Source organism: Somniosus microcephalus, chromosome 4 (assembly GCF_052327205.1).
Source record: "Somniosus microcephalus isolate GS21.2 chromosome 4, FLI_Smic_1.0, whole genome shotgun sequence".
Taxonomy (NCBI): Eukaryota; Metazoa; Chordata; class Chondrichthyes; order Squaliformes; family Somniosidae; genus Somniosus; species Somniosus microcephalus.
The window spans coordinates 226,490,466-226,515,733 of record NC_140990.1 but is presented as its reverse complement, the minus strand read 5'-3'; the positions used below and the strand labels follow the sequence as shown (position 1 = coordinate 226,515,733).

The 25,268-nt window shown below is 44.8% G+C and overlaps 1 protein-coding gene across 2 annotated transcripts in view; it reads right to left on the bottom strand.

The window, feature by feature from the left end:
• Window positions 1-144: 144 nt before the first annotated feature.
• slc40a1 (solute carrier family 40 member 1) overlaps window positions 145-25,268 on the bottom strand; it is a 43,145-nt gene continuing 18,021 nt past the window's right edge. For both annotated transcript variants that reach the window (XM_085985892.1, XM_085985893.1), the window contains exons 5-8: window positions 23,578-23,704; window positions 10,446-10,691; window positions 7,993-8,661; window positions 145-2,278 (exon numbers count right to left, since the gene is read on the bottom strand). In XM_085985892.1, the coding sequence (XP_085842018.1) occupies window positions 1,953-2,278; window positions 7,993-8,661; window positions 10,446-10,691; window positions 23,578-23,704 (1,368 nt within the window). In that variant the 3' untranslated portion in view covers window positions 145-1,952. The remainder of the gene's footprint in view (window positions 2,279-7,992; window positions 8,662-10,445; window positions 10,692-23,577; window positions 23,705-25,268) is intronic.

The following is a 25,268-nucleotide window of genomic DNA, read 5'->3' as shown; positions in this document are numbered from 1 at the left end:
TACAGAGCAAGATGGAGCCAGCAGTGGGGTCGGGACCTGCTACCGGCATCGCCCGCCACGGGCCCGCCGATGTAGGGGAAGTCACAGCCATCGTTATGTTTAATTGTAAAACAACACAGAATATACCACCACAACCAACGCATGTTATTTTAGCAACATTTTATTTAGCAGTGCTTTCAATTTCAGAAACTGTGGCTTTGGAGTGTTTAGCACATGTATCATGTTCATAAAGTTTCAGTTTTCATCCAGGAGATTGTAAAATTACAAATAGATTTCAAAACATTGGTTAACACACCTCTATTATGAAACCAGAAATTTAATTTCAAACTCTAGTATAACACATAAATATGGACATAGATTTTTCTGAAGCTATACTTACAAAAAAATTAGGAATTTTAGAAATTCAAATTCAAATCCATAACCAGTCTATGATTGATTTCTCATAATTTTGCATAAAATCACAGCAGTTGCAATTGTACGAAAGAGATTCCCAGTCAGTCTCGCTATAGATGTCCAGTACTTGCTTCTAACAAATGATTCACCTGCACTGACGGTATAATGTCCACTTTTAAACATGGAAATATAGTGATGAAAAATGTACTCTCTGCCCATTTATTTCTTCTGAGCATCAGTACCTCAGACTTGTGTTAGGCTACTGGGTAATATGCTAGAGGCCAGGCCCACATATCCTGTTACATAGTTAGGGGGAAATTATTCTGATATTATTCTGATCGCTATGCATAGTGACATTTTTCTTTGCAAATGTGTTTACGATTTCACTTGAAGCAATGACCAGAGGAAATCCTCTTGAACACAGTTACAATATCAATATACATTGCAACCACAGCAAGTCTTCCCCTCCCCCACCATCACCACACAGGTTCCACTAGGTTAGATAAATACCTGAAAATTAACGATTTCTCATATAAAAATTACCCATTTTCCAAATGCACCATGGATTTGAACTTGAATGGAATAATATGTCATAAAAAAGGTCTTAATCAGTTTGGTAAAAAATCCCTTTTGAATGTATGGGAATTCCATTGATTCTATCCTTACATTAACAAGAGAAAGAGCAATGTGACAAATTGATATTAAGCCCACTTGTCAGTTTAAAGGTTTCGAGTCTAACATATCAAATGTTTGCTAACGTTCACATTTTCTGCACACCCAAAAACTCACCGCAAAGTATTTTCATACACTGCTATATTAATCATTTATTTCAGCATCGCATTCATTTTTAATATCAAGGCACAATTTAGTTGGGAATATTGCTTCCTTTAAAATATAATTTAATTTTTTTAGTTTCTGACATATTAAACCCCACATTACTTTGAAAAATATTATTGGCAGTTTGGCAAACATTTCCTTTAATGATATTAGCACCAAAAAGTAGCAAATATATTGGCGAAAGTCAAATACATTGTTCTGTAGCATATAAATGTTAAAGAGACTATACCCACTTTGTTAGTACATCATGAAACTACGTTTAAAAGTTAACCCCAACCACATCTCATTTAACATATTTCAGCCTTGTTAACATGAATACAAATCATGTAGCATGTTCATTCAAAACCCTTTTGTTGTTTTTCTCTGACCAAAGCAGTAGTTGATAATATTGATCAGTCACTGCAGTATTTTAAAGTTGTCACAATATTTTCTGACACGTTTCTCAGTCAACTGCTCACTACTGAAACTGCAAATGGACTCCAGAGGTATGATGCATGCTATAGGAGATATCTACTTGAGCTGTATTTGCAAAATATTACTTTAACATAGTATGTAACAGAAAAAATATAAAGGCACTAAGAAAATTTGGCCTTAGAAGGATTCTGTACTATATTACTGCTTGAGTTGTCTAAGCTACTTGAAAAGTAGATATGCTGAAAATATAAGTCTAATGGTTATAAAGCATAGGATAAGATGAGGGATATTATCTCTTTAATCACTACTCAAGTGTTAACTGCCACACAGTCAGTTATTTTGGGATTTTTGGCCTGAGTTGTCGGGTCTTTGAGGGTGCATGCAAACAGCTGTCTTCCTAATGATTTGTAAGCAAATCTGAAATACATCAAGTGCCCTATGGCAACAAAGGAAGTTGAAATGATTACAAGAATGCCAAACGCTTCTGGATTTGGAGCTAATATCACCATGATAAAATGCACTAGGTCTAGAAGATAATTCATGGAATCCTGTACGCCATTAATGATGCCTCGTTCTGATTCGTCCACGTTTTCTTGAATGAGCTGTGTGACTGTTAAATCAAAGGACCAAAGCCCTGAGAAAAGATAAATAAAAGTCACTATCAGCTTCACAAATTAAAACAAGTGCTCAACTCTACAGGAAGTAGTGGGCCTGATAGTGAGAAAAGGCTGTACAACCTATGATTTTTTTTTATATAAACAAGAATTCCCACAATGTGTAATGTCTATATAATCACTCTCTTTCTCGCACACATTTCACATTTATTAGGTTCCTGTATCTTTATTAAATTTTTCTGTAATTTCTGAACATCATAATTCAACATTGTGGGCATTGTTCCAAATTTTTTCTTGAAGTTTCAACTGTCCAAATAAAATTGTAGTTATGGCTCCATATGTGTGTTAAAGGCAAGAGAAAAAGGCCATCAGGTTAAAGTCTCTGACCCCCTTCATAGATTACACTGTCTATCTTCCTTCTCACCATAACCTTCATTCCCTTATTTCTCCATATAAATATACCTAATGGGCTTGAATTTCCCAGGGCCGTGGAGGCGGGAATGGAGGCATGTGGGGTGTTAAAATTGTAAAAAGTGGCGGGCGGACCCAACCCCGCCTCCAAGCAATTTTCAAGAAATCGTGTTTACTGCTCCCATCCCCGTCCCGCCTCCAAGAGGTGGGATAGGCCCTTAAGGCCCTTAACAAGCACTAAATTGCCTCTATTATCCCATTTTGAAAGGCCTTTGTGATTTTAACCCTTTTCCCACGTGAAGCACGCCTGTTCTGAAACATGACGGTGAAACCTGGCGGGAGCACAATTGGATTGCTGACTATTAGCTGCAGCTCCACCATTAAATAGGATATTTGATCAGCCATCATTTGCAGGTGGCAGGACTTTGTTGTCTCAGGTCTGGGGGAACTTTTAGAAGGCATAACCACAGCTGTGGAAGTTTGCAGCTTGACACCCATCTCCAGTGTGACCTCCTGGGAAACCCCTCTCGCCACCTTGACTGAGCGCTTCCTCAACTGAGGCATATACCAGAAGCATGGGAGCCATTTATTTCCTTCCCTTCTGGATATCAGATGAGGACGAAGATCAGCCGCGGCACCAGCAGAACCATGAACAGCAGCAACACCAACAGCAGCAGCACCAACAGCAGCAGCACCAACAGGAGCACCAAGCTGCTGCTCACCCGCCTGAAGCTGCACAGGCCAGAAGGGGCCAACGCATGGAAGCCCGTCGGCGCAGGAGATACCCCCCAAACAGGGTCTACACACACAGGGTCAGCTACCTCAACATGACTGAGCAGCAGTGCCAAAGGCAGCTCCGACTTTCGCGAGAGGTAGTGGGTGACATCTGTGCAATGCTGCAACAAGACCTGGAGCCCAGAGGACCAGGTGGACAACCCTTATCAGTGGCCGTCAAAGTCACCACCGCACTCAACTTTTTTGCCTCCGGCTCATTCCAGGGATCAGCAGCAGACATCAGCGGCATCTCCCAGGTGGCCGCACACACTTGCATCATGCAGGTAACCGATGCCCTCTTTGCCATCGCGCACAATCACATCCATTTCACCAAGGATCAAGCAAGTGTCACGGCGCATGCAGTTGGATTAGCTCATCTGGTAGGCTTTCCAAGGGTGCAGGGCGTCGTTGACTGCACACGTGGCCCTTAAGGCACCCCATCGCAATCCAAGTATTTTTGTCAACCGCAAGGGCTTCCACTCCCTCAATGTTCAGCTGGTGTGTGACCACAAGAAGGAAATTTTGCATGTTTGTGCCAATTACCCTGGCAGTTGCCATGACTCCTTCATACTGCACCAGTCTAGAGTGCCTCCGCTATTCAGTCTACCAGACCAACTTAACGGATGGCTACTCGGAGACAAGGGCTACCCCCTGAAGATGTGGCTAATAACGCCATTGAGGAGCCCATCCAACGAAGCTGAGGAGAGCTACAACTCCAGCCACATTTCCACCAGATCAATAATTGAGCAAACCATCAGTTTGCTGAAGATGTGCTTCAGATGCCTGGATAGATCAGGTGGAGCCCTGCAGTACTCAGCAGCCAGGGTCTCCAGAATCGTCGTGGTTTGCTGTGCACTTCACAACATGGCACAGCGTCGTGGCTTGCAGATTCCTGAGGACCAAGTGGCTCCTCACATATTCTCCTCAGATGAGGAGGTGGAGGAGAAGGTGGAGGAGGAGGAGGAGGAGAGCGAAAACGAACATCTTGCTGAGGCCCATCAACCAGCGGTAGCAGTACGCGAGAACATTGCTGCCCGGGATGCAAGGAACCCGCTCATCTTGGCCAGATTTGCTTAGCCTAGCCAATCAAGGACTTTTACCTCGCAGCTTCTTACCTGAGCTTCGACAATGGCCAAGAACCAGCGGATTCCTAACAATTTGACCACCATACTGACAATTGCAAGTAATCCTAAGCCCTCAATGTGGAAGTCCCATTAGTGAAATGACACATGCCACAACTGCAGCAGTAGCCATCAGATTTTTTATTTACAGTAATCATCTGATGGCTTTTTAACATTAAATATCAAATTTCACCCAAGTGACTACCCTTGTGACTATTTGTGCAGTATCTTTCCCTTACATTTGCTCCTATGTGGTGCTTCCCCTGTGGCTTCAGCAGATGTGGAGGCCCCTTGCTCAGTTTCTTGCTGCTCCTGTCTCAACACCTTTGGCGGGCGTCCTCTGGGGTTGTGAGCCTGTGAGGGCTCGCCAACAGTCTGCTGCTCCTGCAGCTGTGCAGGGGTTGAGACGCCGATCTCAGTTGGGTGGGGACTCTGGTGGGGCTCTGACCGAGGGCTCTGCAGTGGCATGGAAGTGTGAGCGCTTGGAGAGCAGCTCCCACTTCCTTGATGTCTGCCACCAACTTCCCTCTCATGGGTCAGGTCCCCCTCAGCGCTTGCAAGTGGCTTGATAGCACTTTGCTGCACATCAGGGGGGCCATGGGGACCCGTATCAACACTGGCAGTCCTACTCAGAAGGACTTCCATGAAGGTCTGGTTTCTCTGTTCAATAGATGACAATCGCTCCTCCAGAGATGTCATTCTATTCAGAACACTCACCATGTTTTCTGCATTCTGGCGACTTATCACCTCCATGGAGGTTGCCATCCTTTCCATGGTGATGCGTTCATGCACCAATGACTCCACAAAGGCTCTGCTCATGTTTGCAATGGACTCCTCCATTCACTCCACACTCACAGCTACCCTAGAGGCAAAACCTGCCAGAGACTCCTGCATCTGTTCCTGGAGTTCCAGCACCGCTGATCTTGTGGATGGACCCAGAGGCAGAGGGTTGACATGCAGCTGAGCCAAGCTGGGAGAGTCCTTGCCCTACAACTAGGACTCTCCACTGCTGTCCCTGTCTGCACAATCTGCTGATGCTCACTTGTGAGCTGTGATACACCAGATGACGAAACTGCATTATCTCGCAAAGGTACCACCTTGGTGTTAGTGTCTGCGCTGGTGCTGGGTGCGCTGAATTCTGCTGACGCTGCGCCCTCAGAGGTTGCAGCTTCCTCTGAGGAGTCTGGATGCTCAGGCTCTTCCTCCTGGCTAGTGGGGATGGGTGCTTGTGATGGTCCTGTGGGGGAGTAAAGGAAAGAGTCAGAGATGTGAAGCCAAGGTTACATGCACATTGCAGATGATCATAAGTCCATCTGTTAGAGCTTCAGAATCATTATCAGCGACTCATGCAATGTCAATGAGAGAGATGGAAAACTATTCTGTCACCAGCTTGCTGTAATGCAGCCGTCTGTCCGTCCCCCACTTGTGCATCGTCCTACGCTCCCACGATCTCCAGGACTGCATCCTCCCAAGGGGTGAGCTGGGCTACTGAGGGTGGCCCTCCTCCTGTCCTCGCTCTTTCCCTCTTATTGTGAGCTCTCTTTTCCTGCAATGAGTGAGACAAGTGGAGTTTGAGTGAGAATGAAGGAGACAAGTTTAGAGAATCCATAACATAGATGCTTAGAAGGAGGCAAAGATGGAGTGAGGTGGCAAGACCAAGGGCCCTCCCTGTGTGTTGTAAGTTGTTTTCATAGCATCACAGTGATAGGGAGTGTGAGGGCTGCATAGTCGAATAGTTAGGTGAATGTGACCATAGAGAGAGAGGGAATGGGTAAGGGTGCATGGATGTCAGTGTCAAGTGGGATGTGGAGGAAGAGATTGCTAAAGCTGAGTGCTGCTGAGGAGAGGCAATGTGGATCAGATTGAGGGTGATGGGAAAGTCATACTCACTTTTCCAGTGCGCAGGTGGTCATGAAACCTCTCCCTGCACTGAAGCCAGGTTCTGCGGGTTATCGACAAAGAGTTGACCTCCTGGGCCACCTGGATTCACACAGCCTTGGTCTGCTGGGGAGGCTTCTTCCTCCCTGAAGAAGGGAAGAGCACCTCTTTATTGGCTCTTGCTCCCTCCACTAAAGCTTGCAGGGCGATGTCATCAAACCTGGGAGCAGACCTAGGTCTCTCGCTGGTCATTCTGCCTCCAGGTCCCTCTAACATGAAAGGCCAAAAGGCTGGCAGTCTGCAGAAGAAGCAAGGCTTGTTGCTGACCTTAAATGCAGCTGCAACGATGACGTCATCGGAGGCGAGTTTCAGACTGAAAATACTAATTGGGCCATGGGTTCCCACACGCTGTAACTCAATTGCCCACTTAAGTTAAAATCGCATTATTCTCCCACATCGATTTAGAATCGGGTGGCTAACACGAAAAGCGGATTACACGACCCCAGCCCGCCCCAGTGACAAAATCCAGCCCTATGTCTCTTGAACACATTTATACTGTTCATTTCAATGTCCTTCCCTGATAATTTATTCCAGAACACTATTATTTCTTGGGAGTAAAACTTCTGCATGATTCCCCTAATTACATCTAACATCCTAATTCTAAATAGTGTCCCTTGGTATTTGAACCTTCACCATAGTGAACAATTTGCTGGATCAATTTTGTCAATTTACTTCATTTAAATCACCTCAGTCTTCTCTTTCCCAAAAGAAACAAGGGCAGCCACCTTGCTATTTGCTCATAATTTAAATTCCTGTTACCTGGAATCCCCTTTGTTGCTCAACTATATACCCTTCTCAAGAACAATAATAACCATCCTATGATTAGATGACCAGAATTACACAAACCTCCATGTAACCAATACCTTATACAGAAACAATGCAATGCATTTTGATTTATACTTTGTCCTTCTGTTAACGCAACTCTATTTAGTTGCGTTTTTTAATTGCAGCTAAGCTGATAATTTTGCAGAGTTATCCACTATGACCTTGAGATCTTTTTCGCTTTGCAATTACATGGTGCCAATATTAGCGTAAAATTAGCATTTTAGTACACCATTTTAGCAGAGACTTTAAGCTGCTTGAATTAAAAGGACTAGCACTTCATGTTAAAATAGAACTTCATATTCCCCGACTTCTGTCCATGAAGTTTGAATTTTTGGCCTGCTTCTTAATTGAACATGATTGTCTCAAGTAGTTGAATTATCAGTTCTCAACCAGTGCTAAATAAGACATCATATAGTAGCAAGACATTCTTTCTCACAAGGAAGGAAAAACTGACCGAATCCATGTTAGTTCCTGCTGTCTAATTGTGGTACAAATCCTGGAAAGTCCATAGTTTAGATTTACTCTCCTAGTGCAAAAGGTTAAAAGGGAGAGTGATATAAATAATTTAGTTTCAAGTTTGGGGCTAAGAAGTTCACTTTTTGAGGCGAAGTTCCACTAACCTACACATCTCTATAGTTAACCTTACAGCTAAGTTTCATACTTACCAACTCTTGCAGCAATGATGCCAGCAAAGAGCAAACTCACTGAGATGTAAGATTCTGGTAGATATTGATCATCACTTGTGGATTCAGTTGTTGAGTTGGTATATCCGACTGTAGTGAATAGCTGAGGTTCCATAGTTGGTATAACAGATTCGATCAAGGTATTCGCATCCATATATCTGCTGCTGAACTCATCAAAAGGTGATACGGATAAATCTAAGGGGCTTCCAGGCATGAAGACGGAAAATACACACAAAATCAGACATGAAAACTGAGCCACACCGGAGATGAAGCCTGTACGGATCAGGCCACATTTTCGGCGAATCCATGTAAAGGCAATAGTGCCCAGAATTCCAGCAATAGCAGAGGCCCCCATCAGCAAGCTAAGAAAAGCTCCACTCAAACCTTGGGTGTAGGCATATCCAGTTGTAATACAATCAAAACCAAGGACAGTCATGTAGAGGAATGCGAGGCCCATGCCAGCCCAGAATACAGGTTGGTTGTAATAAGCTACCCACCCATCCCTTAATGTATAGAAAGGCTCAAGAACTTTAGCACCACAATGTTGCTCTTTTTCTTTTTCCAGTGTCTTCACATTCATCAGATGAGCGCCTTCGGCTGGATAGACCGATCCTGGTTTTTCATCAGTGTTTGTTTGGCCACACTCAATATCTGAAAACACATAACATCTTCAATCAATACCCAATGGCAGTCTCCGATCAATCTAGGTGGAAGTAGTGATCAAACCTCTCAGAACACGCAGCTGTTTACAGGTTTCATTTTCCCGCATTTAATCAATTTACTGGACTACTGCCACACAGGCTCCCTGTCCTATATGAAAGCAATTCCCCTCAGTTAGCAACATTGGCAAATTTAAAACTGAACGAACTTTTCTTCCTAATTAAATGAATAAGAGTATACTAAAAAAAAATTAACGTATACTGGTGTGCTGACATCATCAACATAATTCACAATGTTTCTAATAACTCAGTTACAGTGTTTGTGTTATCACAGCTCCATTGAATAGAGAATTTCACAGATACCAAATATCCATGGATTAACTAATAGAGTAATATTAATGTCAGTAACAATTAGCACTTGCTTTATGCAATTAGGACTTCATTTATTGATAAACTGTTGCATCTGTCAATATTGAGGATAGGGTACCTTTCCACGTCTTGTACACAGTGACAGAACAGGCACTCCCATGTCAAATGAAGCACAGATTTAATGTAAAGCTCTCTCTGCTGTGCCTCAACAAGGTCTCCTGATCCCAATCTCTTCACACACCAGCCATCCTGATGACCAACTTAGTGTCACTTTGTGCCACATTACGGCTAGTTTTGTGTTGTGGACTCACACCTGGGTTGAGTCCGTTCACATTCGTTTCACGTGGAACCCTTACAGTCAGTACAGAGAATGTTATCACTTCACGTAAATTCAAACTGAATTTCAGAAGCCCACTTAAAGATTAAAACAATGCCTTTTCATCCTTATTGCTGTCAACTATTTAGCTTCTAGATTTTTTACAGGATAACTTTGGCAGATATGATATGAATATCTACTTCATTTTAAACAATGACATAGAATAAAAATGTACACAGAAGAGTGAGGAGGAGGAATGAGAATTCATGAGACTGTTTTACCAAATACACAGCATCTACAACAGTTACAGTCATTTACTGGCCATACAATTTACAGGGGTTTTTACTCTTATGATGTCATGTCAGCACACTGGGAATACACAATATTTGTTAATTGTAAAGCTGATAGCTAAAGTATCACAGGATTTTGTTTTGTATTATTTCATGTTTCTAAGTACCAGCATAATTCTACCTTTATATGATAGATGTGCTTAATAAAATGGTCAGACATACAAGTGCAGTAACTCAAATCAAATGAAAAGACAAAAAAGGCTGCTAGCCTGTTCCTACGCCTCTGCAGCCCATGAGGCAAACACTATGGTGATGGGTGACTCTCCCTCATATTTGTTTTTCTTTCATTTGGGGAGGGGCACCACAATATAATCAAATCTGCCACTTAAACTCCAGGAATAGCAGGCAGACTGGGGACAGGGTGGAAAGAAACTCCACCTCTGCAACTCATTGATGAAATGCCTTATACACCAATGGGCTGTTGGTCATATTATTGTTCCTAACCCTTCCGTGAACATGCTGATAATATTTTATATTTCTTTTATAAATCAAGGTTCAAGTCTCCTTAAATACAGTTCATGGTACAGATTGTGATTGACTTAAGTTAGATTGGAATAACAGTTTGTGTTATGACTCACTACAGGAGAAAGACTAGAACTCAATAACAAATTAGAGACAACACAATCATGTTAGGAGAATAGCATAACTCACATTAATGGATATCCTGTGTGCAGCTATAACTGAGCTGTCTGTTGTCTATCAAACTAACTGGTCATTAGTCATTGACATGTTATTGATTACCTTTTTGTTTGTTCAGTGGTTTCATCTCCTGTTCATCCACCTTCTGACCAGATTTGATGGCCAGTGCAGGTGTTCTTTGGTAAATTTTCCACAGCAGATAATATTCGAGACACATGGAGCAGAGATTCCAACCAGAGATAAAACCACAGCCAATTACAGGGGAGCCAAATGTCATTATTTGTCCAACTGCCATCGGAGCCAATATATTTGTCACCTGATCAATTCTGCGAACTGTAGCATTCATATCTATAGGGACAGAAAACAACTAGTGTTTGTATTATCTGGACACACAGTGGGTTTGTGCATTTGACATTCATTCATTAATAACAAAAAAATATTCTTAATAATACTCGGGGGTACAGTAGCACAGTGGTTATGTTACTAGACTAGATAATCTGGAGGCCTGGACTAATGAGATACGTAAGTTCAAATCCCACCACAGCAGCTGGGGAATTTAAATTTGAAATAATTAAATAAAACCTGAATCAGTAATGGTGACCATGAAACTGTCGGATTGTTGTAAAAACCCATCTGGTTCACTAATGTCCTTTAGGGAAGGAAATCTGCCCTCCTTACCCAGTCTGGCCTTTTTGTGACTGTAGACCTGCAGCAATGTGGTTGACTCTTAACTGCTCTCTGAAATGGCCTAGTAAGCCACTCAGTGGTATTCAAGAAGGTGGCTCACCACCTTCTCAAGGGCAATTATGGATGGGCAATAAATCCCATCCCATGAATAAATAATTATAATTGTAAACTCCTTTTATATTTTTATTTTACAGGCAGTTACAATGGTTTTAATAACAATAGTCAATAACATTATTATACCGTTTCTATAAATATTTTGACAAAGTATGAAGAGCTGTAGTTTAGGTTAAGCTTTATAAATATGGAAAAGCAGCACCAATGAGCTGGTTTACTGCTTAGAAATGACTATGCAATTAGGAATCTGTTTAAAGGCCTTTAATAAGTAAGCCTTTTGTGATAACATCATGAACTTTATTACTCTAGATGTTTATTCCTCAGCAGCAACCACCTAATCTGTTATTATAAAAAGAATTTGACCCATATTTTAAGACACAAAAAGTACTTGCAGCTATTCACTTTACATAGAACTCCTCATAGAATGTGGCAGAATTTAAAACACTTTGGGGGTGAAATTGGGTATAGCCCCGCTTGGGGCGCTAGAATTGGCGGTGCGCAAAATCTATCGCCAGGCGCAACTTATCGCCACCTCGAGCGATATTGGGTTGCATCGTCCCTAAAGGTGATTGCGGCGTAAAATCAGGCACTGCACGGGACTCCTAAGGCGCTAACCTGGCGGCGCTACCCAATATCTGGGCGGCCGGGCGCAGCGCAGGTGCTGTCAATAATCGATGACCACGAGACATGCTGGCGCCGGCCAGCTCTTAAAGGGGCGGGTCATTTAGGATCAGCAGCCACACTCATCGCCCTGTAGGCCTCAAAATCGGCGCTGTTCATTCTGTGGCGTTACAAACTTTGACCAGATGGAGAGGGTGAGGCAGAGAGCGGAGCGCTTTACCGATGGGGCATTGGATGCATTGGTTGGCGCAGTGGAGCGCCGGCGAGCTGTGCTGTACCCTGACAATGGCAGGAGGCCTCATCAGAACGAGTACCGCAGAGCTTGGAGGGAAGTTTCACAAATAGTCAAATCCAGCAGCGTGGCGCCCAGGACTCCTGTGCAATGCAGGAAGAAGTTCAACGATCTCACTCGGGTCGTTAGGGTGAGTGGCTTTTTGGCAATCTTCTTCATCCTTCCATCTCCACCTGACTTTATGGCCAGAGGGTGCGCGATGCCTCAATGGCCATCTGTCAGCCAGCACCCATGTCCCTTTCTGGGAACACACACGCATATTCAAATCAGGGCATACTGTAAGGGCTGTTCCACCATGGGGGGCATGAGATGACCACTCAGGGCATACTGTAAGGGCTGTTCCACCATGGGGGGCATGAGATGACAACTCAGGGCAGCATGTTTCATCACTTCCCATCCTTTCTCCTGCAGGCCAAGCTGACCAGGAACCGGAGGGAACAGATTCGTACCAGAGGAGGCCCTCCTCAGCTGCAGACACTGACGGACCTGGAGGAAAGAGTCCACCGGATTGTTGGAGGCCGGATGAGTGGTCCTGTCACCACTGTAGCTGCCGACCCCATTGTGCACAGCGATGGTAAGGTCATCACCTTTTTGAACTGCCTCTTTCCACTTGTTCCCCCCACCAGCATGCTTTTTCACTCTGGACCCATGTCAGAGCATTGCAGCACTCTTGCATCCCTTGCTGCCACCCTGTCCTTTCGCTAAAGCCACTCTTCAACCTCCCTGCTTTCAGATGCTGCATCACCAGCTCGGGAGCCGGGCCATCAAGCTGCCAGGGACACTGACTCCAGAGGCGATGAGCAGGAGGAAGCCGGACCATCCGTACCACCCTCAGGCGAGCCAGCCCATCTGCAGACTGGGGATAGTGCTTCCCTGGAGGGGAGCGGGGGGGATGGCTCTGAGGAGGAATCAGTTGCAGGAACCAGTGGCCTCCAGCAACGCAAGGGGGGTAGGGAAGCTCGGGAGCCGTCTCCCCGGAGGGCGAGTCAGGCCACGATGACTGCTGCACAGAGCGCAGAAGAGGTGCGTTCCCTCGCAGAAATGAGCGCCCAGGCTCGGCTCAGGCACACTGAGCTGATGGCTGCAGTGGCAAGGATGCCTGAATCCATCGAGACACTGGCAAGGTGTGTGCAAGTCTTCGGGGCAGCACAGGCGAGGAGTGTACAAGACTTCGGGGCAGCACAGGAAAGGAGTGCCCAGGGCTTCGGTACATCATTGGAAAGGACTGTCCAGGGCTTCGGTACATCACTGGAAAGGACTGTCTAGGGCTTGACCGAAGCACTGGAAAGGACTGTCCAGGGCTTCACCGAAGCACTGACACCTGCCACGCAAGTGCTGAGTGCTGCCATGCAGTCACTCGCTGGCCTCATGCAGAGGCAGATTGAGGCCACGCAAGCACTGACTGCTGCCACCCTCGATGGATCAGGCAGGATTACCCGGGGCCCTTGCAGCACCACAGCAGGCCAGCAATCTGTGGACCAACCGATTGGTTCGCATGCTGCGGTGCTGCCCCATCAGAGTGCCAGTGTGTCGGCCGACCACGGAGCAGGTGTCCGCTCTCAGGATGTCAGCATTCCTGATGCCACCATTGGCACGTCTCCACTGCAGCTGCCATCACCTGCAGGACAGACTGCTTCCACCCATGCCCAGTTGGAGCAGTCAGCATCCGGGCCCTCCAAGCCCAGAGTCCGTCCAGGCCGTCCCTCAGGGGCACCTGCGCTTTTGGACAGTCAGCAGGCATCCCCCAGCCTTCATGCAGCCACTGGGGTCCCATTACGGAGGAGCTGCAGGGAGGGAAGGGGCCGTTCTCGCAAGAGAAGTAGATCACCATCAAAGGGGAAAGAGTAGAAGGTGCTGCTGAGATGTCTTATTTCTAGAAATCAAGGCCGTGGATGCTGGTCTGAATGTTAGTAATGTTTTGGATAGTCTCCCGGGTGTGCGAGACACGTATGTGTTAGTTTGTTAGTTAAGCTTTCTGGTGCCATTGCTTTGTCATGTTGGAAGGAAGCACATTTTTCAAAATAAACAAATTATTTTATTGACATTGGCCATGTCTGCTATTTACATTCATACTGGCCTTCATAGGCTTTGGGTTATCCGAATGGTTGCATTCCTGGTCTTCGATTGGCACCAAGCATTCCGTCAGAGGGGCCTAGAACCGACTCCTTATCAGCCTCTGACGGACGGCCTTTCCAGTTTCTGGGACCCTCCCGTCTTGGTCCTCCTGCTCCTCCTCCTGCTCCTCCTCCTCTGCTGGTCCTCCAATGTCTGCTGGCATTGGCTGGGTGCGCAGGGTGGCGAGGTTATGGAGCATGCAGCAGACAATGACGAAGTGGGAGACTCGCTCTGGTGAGTACTGCAAGGCGCCTCCCGAATGGTCCAAACAGCAGAACCGCTGCTTCAGCATGCCGATTGTGTGCTCCACAATGTTCCTCGTCGCCTGATGCCTGACGTTGTAGTGCTCTTCTGCAGGGGTGTTGGCGAACGGAGCGGGGTCATCAGCCATGGGCACAGAGGATAGCCCTTGTCACCGGGAAGCCAGCCTTCTGGGTGAGCCGGGGCCTCGAAAAGGTCTGCTACTGAAGTTTGGCGCAGGATGAATGCGTCGTGGCTGCTGCCTGGGAACTGAGCATTGACTGCGAGGATCAGCTGCCAGTGGTCACAGACCAGCTGCACATTCAAGGAGTGGAACCCCTTGCAGTTGTGGAAGTCCTCAGGATTCAAAACAGGCGCCCGCAAAGCCACGTGCGTGCAGTCAATGGCGCCCTGCACCATGGGGAAGTCCGCTATTGCCGCGAAGCCCTCTGCGCGCTCCCGCTGCTTCTCCGGTGTCACAGTGAAGGAGATGTACTGCCGCCGCCTTTTAAACAGGGCATCTGTTACTTGCTGGATGCAGCTATGCACCGCAAACTGGAAGATGTTGGCAATGTCCCCAGTTGCTGCCTGAAAGGAGCCGGTCGCATAGAAATTCAGTGCTACTGTAATCTTGACAGCCACCGACAGAGAGGTCCTGCAACTTATCTGCGGCTGAAGATCTGCCTGAAGCAGGTGGCACAGCTCAGTCACCACCTCCTTTCTGAATCGCAGCCTCCTAAGACACTGCTCCTCCGACATGTTGAGGTAAGAGAACTGCTGCCTGAATACCTGCAGCGTAAGGTCTGGTGTGGCGACGTCTGTTGGCCCTCCTCCGTCTGGCCATTCCTGGCCCTCTCTCCCTCCATCTCTGTGCCCTTTCCAGATGGTCGAGCAGCAGGACGTTCCCCTTCAAAGCAGCCCCCATAATAATAGGTAACAAGAAATTATACAGGGTGTAAAGGCTCACCAGCAGCAGGGTGATGGTCTGAAGGCTGAAGGTCCTCTGGCAGCGCTGGGTCACTAGTGATATGGCTCTCAGAGTGCAACTCTGCAACTCTGTGAAAATCCCAAAGAAGTTGTGCTCCCAAAATGGCTGCCGCTTTTATACCAGTGCAGTCCCCTTTAAAGAGTGCCCTCCTAAGCCCGAGAGCGACTAGGGAACGTTCCAGTAAGCTGTCCTTATTAGCGCCAGGCGGAACGAAGGGGCGCACCACTGAATTTCCGGTCCGGGGCGCCAGAAAGGCGTTGCACACTGAAATGACGTCACGATCTGCCTGCGCCCGCGAGCGGCCGCTAAGATTTAGCGCCGGCGCTAAAAGCCACTCAATATGGCAAGAGGCGCTGGGTTCACTGCGCCTGGCCGAAAATTGGCTAACGCCCCACTTCTCGGCCTCTTTAGGCGCTAATCGCTGGTGCTACCAACCAAATTTCTCCCCCTTTCTCTTGGGATGAAAGGTTCATTTAATTTGCCTGTAATATCACAGATGATAGAATAGGATTTTGATCGGAAGCACTTTGAAGTGTTTCTATGCAGTAAGGTGCAAAAAAAATGTAAGTATTATTATCTAAAATGTCCTAACAAGCACAAGCAAATATACTTCATTCAAGCCAAGATAAAAATGTACTTGGCCCTGGCCCCCCAGCCCTACATTCCATCATACTCATCGTTGTCAATTTTTGAGTCATGTCTCAAGACACCAAAATAATCATTCTTTGCCATTTTTAAAGAAGAAGGCAAGGTTGCAGGCAGCACTGAGCAGCCAGTACAGGAATTAAGTGCACCCACCAGAATTTAACTGTGGAAAATATGTATGAAATTCCGGGCACAGTCCCAGCCAGTCAAGGAAACTTATGCTTACTTTGTTTAGAGGAGGAGGCAGTTGGAAGATTGCATGATGGTTGATCTGCTAAGACTGATGCATCAAAGGAATAAGCATATACGGTTCACTCTAAACTGCAGCATGTTGCTAGTTTGTCAAACATTATAAAACTAGGGCCGATTGCAACTTCCATAAGCCAATTTTGAACCGTCCTGTGATGTCCAAGGCATCTGCTTAGTTTGACTATGCTTTAATTCAACCATGCCTTCAATAACTCCTCCTTATAATACACTCCAATAAGCCATAAATTCTATTAGAACACCTATTATTTATGATTTGTTCATTAATTGAGAAACCGCAGAGAAACTTTTTCTATAGCTCACTGCTCAAGATTGGAACACATCCAAACATCTGCGGCAGAAACAATAATTTGATACCTGAACAAGGCAGGTCTACAATGGTCAAGGGAACTGCTAACAATTGACCAACCAGCCTGCCTTATTAAAGGCCTGTCACTGAGGGGCTGAGATCCTTCCCACTCAGTTCCAGATATTTCAAAAAGCGAATGACCAACAGATAGGGTTAACCTAGCTGAACAAGCAGCTGGACACTTACCAGCTGACTAAAATACTTTAATATGCTTTGCATGTGGGTCACTCTCAACAACAAATTTTGAAGAAATCTTGCTAAGACCTGCTCCTGTTATTTTTGGTGAAAATGTTTAGCTTGTTTCCATAGGTCTTACTTTTTGAAAGAAAACAATGACAGGGTGTGCGCTCAGCAAGGGACCCAAGTTTGGTTTCACACTCCCAGTCACCAGTTCCCCGAGGTCATCCAGCAAGGCCATCTGCAGTGGCCCCACTGAAAGTCAGCAGCCTTCCGCCAGCCATGCTGCAGCCACTGGGGTAGCAATGTGTAACAGCACTAGGATAGGCAAGACACACACAAGACACTTTACTAAGGGAATGCACAAGGGTGATTAGTTGATTTTTTTGGATGTAATATTGGATGCATATATGGATAAAGTTGGATTGGAAAGTTTGCTTTGTGGTGGCTTTTATTTCAGCACTGTGGCCAAGAGGATGCTGTGATGCTCAGTAACAGAGGGAAGGCAAGGTGTGGGTAAATGTTGAAAGGGGAATTGCGGTTGTGTTCGCTGGTACCACAGGCAGATGAAGCCCAGCCACAAAGGGGCTGTCTGGGTTGCCTCCTTCCATCCGCTTCCTCCTCTTCTGTTTTTTCCTCTTCTGCTTTTTCCTCTTCTGCTTCCTCCTCCCTCTGCGAGCAGCTTGTCCCCTTTGCTACCTCTGCTCCATCTCCAAGTCATACTGCAGCCCAAGGAGAACTGCAACTAGAGCCATCAGGACTGGGACCACGTGTTGTTCTCAGAGGCCTTCCTTTAGTAGCCAAAGCCTTGCAAACATCCAGCAGCACTCCCTGCATTTCCTGCAGACTTTAACAACTTTTTTAATGTATTCCACTACTCCAATAAAATGTAAAGAAACCAGTACAAAAGCAAAAGCCTAAACTTCTGAAAGTTGTGTGTGTCCCTTTAAGAAGCACAGGCACCGGCTCCGTTGTATGCTGCACACACGTCCTGCCATGCGTGGTTTGGAGAGGGCATTAGTAAGAGCGGCGACATCCAAAATCCCAGATCGTGCATCAATTCAGCGTTGCACGCCAATTAACATCACGATCTGGATCATTTAAATACGTGAAGCGAGCGCAGGCGACGGCAGCCCTGCCAACCTGCCCAAAATGGCAGCCGCCGCATTCTGCACTGGAAGCAAGTAGGTCGCCATTTTTTCTTACAAACCGGCCGTAATGGCCGGCCCAATGCCTCCAATTTCCCAGTCTATGAATTTCTGTGAGTTGACAATCAATTTCACTCAGAGTTCATAAAAGTTCAGTGCTAGTAGTGTAAAGTGCTCACTGGCATCCATGTATCAGCACAAGGATTTAATTGGGCATATTCCAAGCTTTTATTTGTCATATGAGGACACACTAGAGGTTAGACAGCATGATGTAACACTGCTTACACTATGAACTTCCACAAAACAGATGATAATTATTATGACAAATAAATACCAAAAAGGTGACGTTCTATCCATAAGCATGTTGGGGATTGAAATTGCATTGTACATTATTAGTAATAAATGCATTAACATGCTTGTTTCTTTGTCTAATATTTTGGCAGCTCTTAAAGGATTGCATTTCACTTGAAGAGGAGCTGCACTCAGGAACTAGAAGTAAGTTTTCAGGTTGCGGCAAAATGGGGGACAGAAACAATGGGGGTGTGTTCCATTTGAGGATGCTGCTCTGAAGATGTTGCTCCAGGAGATTGCCCTCATCAGAGTAGAGAGGCATCCTCCTATCACAGGCAATATCCAAAATGCCTGGGTAGATGTAGCCAAGTAAGTTATTGAAAATTCTGCACTCAGGAAGATTGCCAAAGTAAGAATATGCTGAAGAAGGGTTTCGACCTGAAACGTTGACTCTATTTCTCTCTCCACGGATGTTGCCTGGCCTGCTGAGTTTTTCCAGCATTTTCTGTTGTTATTAAGAATACGCTGATTTGTCCAGTCTAAGTATATGGCACAATGAGTTTGTTATCGACTTGGTGTAGCTTCACTAAGGCAGTATACAAAGGACTCAGGCAAATTTTTGTTCTTTCACACATGCACCAGCATGCCCACATTGCTGATTATATTTCTAGTAATGTCGATCATAAATCTTGAAAGCTGAGACCACCAAGCACAATGTCAGCAGAAGCTACTTGGGGGCTGCATGTTCATGGACTCACATAATGTGGCATGTAGTCCGGACACTTGAGTGACATTGTCTATGGTCTTTCAGAATATTTGTATCTGGTTACAGGAAAAGGCCACATGTAACTGACAAAAACAGTTGGTCAGAGGGGACCATCCCAACTGCCATTCACTGATTCAGTACAAGGAGTAAGACCTCCAAAAAAGGAAATGGGGGAGAGAAAGTTTGGAGGCCTACCCAAAGCTTAAGACTGGTGCCATCCTTTGCTTTCATTCTTTCTCCTCCTTACTCACTAATTCATTGTGCCACAGTAGTATAACATACAATATTGTGTCATACAAGCTCAGTTGGAAGGGTTGCCTTACTGCCAGCATTTAAATGTGGCAGATAGAGTGCAGGACCAGGCAGCCAATGCAGCATTAGACTTGGAGCCACTTCCATCTTAAGAGGCATACATTAATACCCAGCAGTCAGTCAATGCACCTCTTCCTCCCACTGGGGAATCACTAGGTTAGCTAGTTTGACAAAGGGTTTAACACTGTGGGGAGATACACCAAACAGACATGCACTTCACACATTAATAGAGAAGTATGAAATGGTTTTATTTTGCTTTAACTGTGTCCTGAGAGTTCCCTTGGAATGGGCCACAATAAGATGGCAGCAGAGGAACAGATTGATATTCATGGCAGTTCCGATAAGGAATGATGGGAATTATATTGGTTGACATCATTGTGTACAAGTGGATAGGTCTGTTTGTACATTGGGCAGAATAGGGACATAAGCCAACATGTCAATTAGAGCCTTCGGGCTGGATTTTCATTGAGTCGTCGGGTAGGAGGCGGGACTACAACTTTCAGAGTTGTAGTCCCGCCTCCATCGAGTTCCAGCCAACCCACGCGATTTTCACTTGATTGACCTTGTTGAGCCCACCCAGCGGGCTCAGCAGGCCAATTAAGGGCTACCCGGCAACAGGTGATGTCACAGATTGATATTTCATCTGTCAAGACCTTTTGACAGATGAAATATCAGCGTTTCACAGCTGTTTGAAGCTGTCAAACACTGACAATCTGTACTTTAAGTTAATTCCTTCCTCTCAGGCTGATTTAGAGATCTCCCTGGAACAGAAAGCTGAATGCTGCAATTTGACAGCTCGCAGCCATTCTGCTTTCTGTGCCGGTGAGGTGAAGGACTCCCGAGACCTGAAGGAAGGAAGGCTGTAAAGGTAAGTAAATGTTAGTAGAACTTCTTTAAACACACTTACCTTTGCACTCATGCACCCATCACTCACCTGAACACCGGACATCTCGACCCCTCCAAGCCCTTCATCCCGACGGTCCGCCTCCTCTAACTTGGCGTGGTTTGGAGCCATCGGGAATCCCACACTTCAACATTAAAAATAGGGATTAGGCTAAAAACTGCCTGTTAACTACCTGTTAACAGGCAGTTAATTGGCACTAATCCCCTTCCCGCCTCGGGGAGGCGGCTCCCAGTGCAGGTCGGGTACCCGCCTCCTTTGAAACTGGCATGGAGGCGGGTTGGGTATGGGATGGGTTCGGGACCCCCGATTTCAGGATTTTAACCCCCCGCATGCCTCCAATCCCACCTCCACAACCCAATGAAAATCCTGCCCTTCCTGTCTGAAAATGGGGTTCAGCAGGCATCTATTAAGCTTTGGTCTCAGTGTCCTCCATGGCCAATGGTTGGGATTGGGTCTTCACTTGTCACTGTTAATGCCGTACAGTTGTATTGTGCAATATGCAACAGACTACTATTCATTGAGTCCTTGGTGGCGATACATTAAGGACCCAACCCACCCCTGAGCAATCCAAGCATGAGAATCTTTGTGTCAATATGTTGATGATATATTACATCATGATCCTGATGGATACATATGCCTCATTATATTGCTGTTCAGCTCTTATTTATATCTGTCTGAAGGGGGTCAGCACTGACATGGAACCATCCATCCAGTAATCCTATCCCTTCAAATAATGATGAAATGTTAGATGATGTAAAATTAAGATGTTGTGATTGCTACCAGGATAGCAGGCATCCACATGCATAATTTTGTGATTATGGTCACAGACCAGATGCACATTAATGGAATGAAGACTGGGATTGGGGGAAGGCCCTGTTGTGGAACATGTCTGAAGGTTGACATTATTGATTGATTAATTTGACATACATCCATTGCTGTTGCTCGAAAGAATCCAGAAGAATAAATGTTAAAGGCTGTGATCAGCTTGACAACCCCCAACAGAACCAAACCCATTGTGGAACATATCTGAAGATCTATCTTGAAGAAATGCTGTAATTCCATATAGATATTTAAAAATTGATGATTATAAAGATAAATATAGACACAAATGTTGAAATACTCTATGAAACACAGTGGAGCCAGCCTTGTTAGGACCAAGAAAATGTCATTTGTGGAATATAACTGTTGGGGTTAAATAACAGACTGCAGCATTCAACTGAATGTTTGAGTTTATCTTCAATGAAAAGGGAAACTTTTACCTACTTTTACCTTCTTAGAAATTTTACCTGCAGTTATTCAACTCTCTCAGGAGATGGAAGAAACTGGAGCAAATCCATGACTGCACATATTGTACGTGGACTGTTAGGTGAAGTGGCACTGATAGGCTGATTGGCCTTTTCTCATTCCACATTTTTTATATTCTTACTCACAGAATTAAAAATATAGTGGAACTTGTAATGTGTTGGGAATATCTCTTGGTGTCTTTATTTACAAAAGAAGGAAGATCAGAAACAGGTTGGAAAAAGTAAAAAATATGTTCTGTTTTTCCTGCTAATTTCAATTCTTCTTACCCCTGTGCAAGATATTACTGTGGAGGTAAAATTCAACTTCGGAAAATCAGGCAGGGTGTATAACAGGCGGACGATCCGCTACCACCAGTTCTGTGCCACCGCCCAAGTTGAATTTTACCCGTGTGTCTGAAAATGAGTTATAACTGAAAATCTGAACCATTTTCTGCTACCTGGTGCCTCTTTAAAAATTACAACCTCCCCAGAGTAGGTGTTTTAATAGGGTGTCACTTGCTCTTTTAATAATAACGCATGTAGATACTCATCTTTCTTAAAGTATACTTTATACACTATTCTTCTGTACGTAAAATCAATTTTTCCCAATGCACAGAAAATAAAATGGCAATTTTGAGCCACTGAACTTTATCACAGAGGCCAGTCATCACTTCTTGTTTTCATGGGAGAGGAGCAGAGTTCCAGGCTCAGAGCCAACCTATATGGAGTTAGTTTTAACAGTATTGCAATGTATATTTTTAAATTTAAAACTCAGGATACATGAAGTAATTCAAAAAGCATAAAGAAGACTGTAAGGGGAAATATGCATTTGTATTAAAGCCTAACAGTCCAATTAAAACATATTGCTGCTTTAAACATTTTCACTGAGGTCGTGCCAAACAGCCTCTATTTTAGGACTGTAGTAAACTGATCTGTCACTATCTTTGCATTTCAGTCCTGTACTTAGCAAAGACCTCACGAGCTGAATTTGTGACAAGAACTTTTAAATCTTGTTAAAGTAAATTAATATGGGGTATTTCATGAAGTTGGAAACCTTGTAACTTTAGAACAATTCCCGATTTACAACTGATTTGCCAATTGTTTTCCCCTTTTCTCCCTTCCACTTTTCTAAAGGTGGCAACCTTTGCTGGGGTGCAGTTCCATGGGGTTGAGGAGAAGTACCTCACAGCCAAACCCAATCCTGTCCTTGTCTGACATCGACACAAATGCAATTTCCAGCGGGGGTCAGTCGAGTATGCCGAAAAGCAGGAATCATGCTTGATTTTGCCCTCTTTAACCCAGGAGCGCTGAGGCCAATTGCAGTGTCCGCTATTAGCTTACTCAGGATCAGGAATCATACTTGGTCTGTATAGCTCTGTTACATTCTGACTTTCCCAACTAAGTCGCTGTGGAGCTGATATGGTTGAGGTTTAAAGGGGCTATCTGCTCTATAATTACCATCTCCCCTGCTAAAATAGATTGCCGTGGCTGCTTCACACATTGTGTACCTAGAACAGCTGATAAAACAAACTGCCACTTTTAACAAATTCGTCAATGATTATCCTTGAGTAAATCTATTGGGAAAGACTAGGGCCTTGACTTGCAGTATAATTGATTTATTCTTTACAAAAGATAAAACATAGAGGAGCCCTAAACAGAACATGATATCAAAAACTGTTGCACGTAACACCCTTGGTAGCATTTAGCACAGGTTATTTATTAACATGATCAGATGTGTAAGAATTGCCAATATATATTCTGTTAGAATATAATTACCCAATGCATGCACTGAATTACAAGATTAAGCTGACCTTCATTTGTCTTTTGGCTTTTATGAGGTAGGACATCATGATCTGCCTTTTTCTGCAATGTTATCTAGTGAGCAGTTTTCACACCAAACCAGAGCATCTAGATTCTAGACAAAGAATGCACTAATCTGCAGATTCATCGGAAATGACCAAATGTTCCTGTGCAGTTCCAGAATGCACACCCTTCATACAGCATCGGGAGTAAAGAGTACAGCATTGACTTTTACCTGCCAATTTGCTTCTGTCTTCACCTGCAACAACAACAATCCAGTCTCTCTGAATTGTGATTCCCATAGCAGTACTCGCTAGATTTGCAATGTTGGCAATGGTAATGACCAAAATGTAGCAGGCCGTCTATAAAAATTTTAAACAAAAATAGCATTAGAGAAACAGTTAAAAGACCCACATTTATGTTTAAACAAAAAAATCAACATTACATTCTGGTTTTCTTCACTGGATACTAGTTTGGTTTAAATGAATGATAATGTTTGTGCTTTTGCTAACATGAGAAAAATGAACTCATATCGAGGGCTTCAAGTAAACAGGTCAGGCACCCGATGCATCTCTTGTTGATGTCTCTCATGGGGTTAACAGGACTTGCTACTTGTTCTCTGGACATAATCTCCCAGTTTAGAAGGCTAGGCACCATCCTAGGGAAAGGCAGCATGATTTAGATAACAGAACAGAGCGGCCTGACCTATTAACATCAACAGTCTGTACAATTAAAGAGACCAGCAAAGATTTGGATCAATAATACGAAAGGCTGTTAAAAATTTAACTTTCATCCGAAATTCCTCAAACACTCTTACTGCTTGTGGCATATTAGGATTCCTCCTGCCATCTTTAATAGTCCAACTTCAACAGTAATTCGAAGAGAGATCTCTGACAATATACGCCCTTCAATTTAATACAAGCAGAGTTAGCTAGAATGACTTTTTATGTTGGTGTAACCTCTCTCATGACCTCCACAGACAGCGCTTTGTAATGACTGGGAAAACTGCTAGTTTGCTAAAACACTGGACAATGAACAACACATAGTTATAAATGTTAGCCTGCACTTGCATTTACTATGTTGTTAAGCAGTACAATGGTCTAAAGGAGGTTGATTCAAAACAGTAAAACAAAAGTACTGGAAAATGTTGGAAACAATTTAAATGATTGCACTCTCACAGCTCTTGATATCAAAGACTAGAGCCCTCATTTTAGTCTGGGGTGGGAGTGCGGGGGCCAGCATGAGGTCCAGGTCACCTTAACTCCTGGGCCTCATTTAAATCGGTCCACGCTGAATCCCGGCCGAAGCTGGTGGGGATAGCATGGAGGCTGGCAGGCGGGAGCGAGAAATCGCACAGCTGTAAGTCGTCACCGTGGTCCTAAGTTGGCAGGGGGAGGGTCTGAGACGATCGCAGTTGGAGGAGGGGTGGGAGGTGGTGGGGGGAGCCTGGAGCTCAGGAGGCCCAAGGGAGCAGGGATGCTCCTCCTAGCCCACAAGGAAATGTTAAAACAAAATATTCAACTGAATTTACCTGGGTCTCTTCTGGCTCCGATGCTGCTTGTTGGCAGCTTTTTCAGGCAGGTCTAGGACCAAGCGTGATTTGTACAATTTTTAATTAAATTCGCATAGGGGCCTGAATTACATCATCGGTTTCCAATCATTTAAATATTTATGAGGCCCCCGTCTGCTTATGGCAGACAGGCTTGACGCTCTCCAAAACATGGGAGTTAAAATGGTGGGGGCACGGGTGCTATGGGAACGCAGCAGGTAGCACCCGCCCGCCATTTTAACACCCTCGCCTGCACCGTTTCTGCCGGAGGGGCAGGATTAACATCGGGGCTTACATTGTTGGAAAATAACATATTGATGTTTTTACATTATTTCAGTCAAGGACTGGCACAGTTGAAAATTTCTAAACTGAAGCAT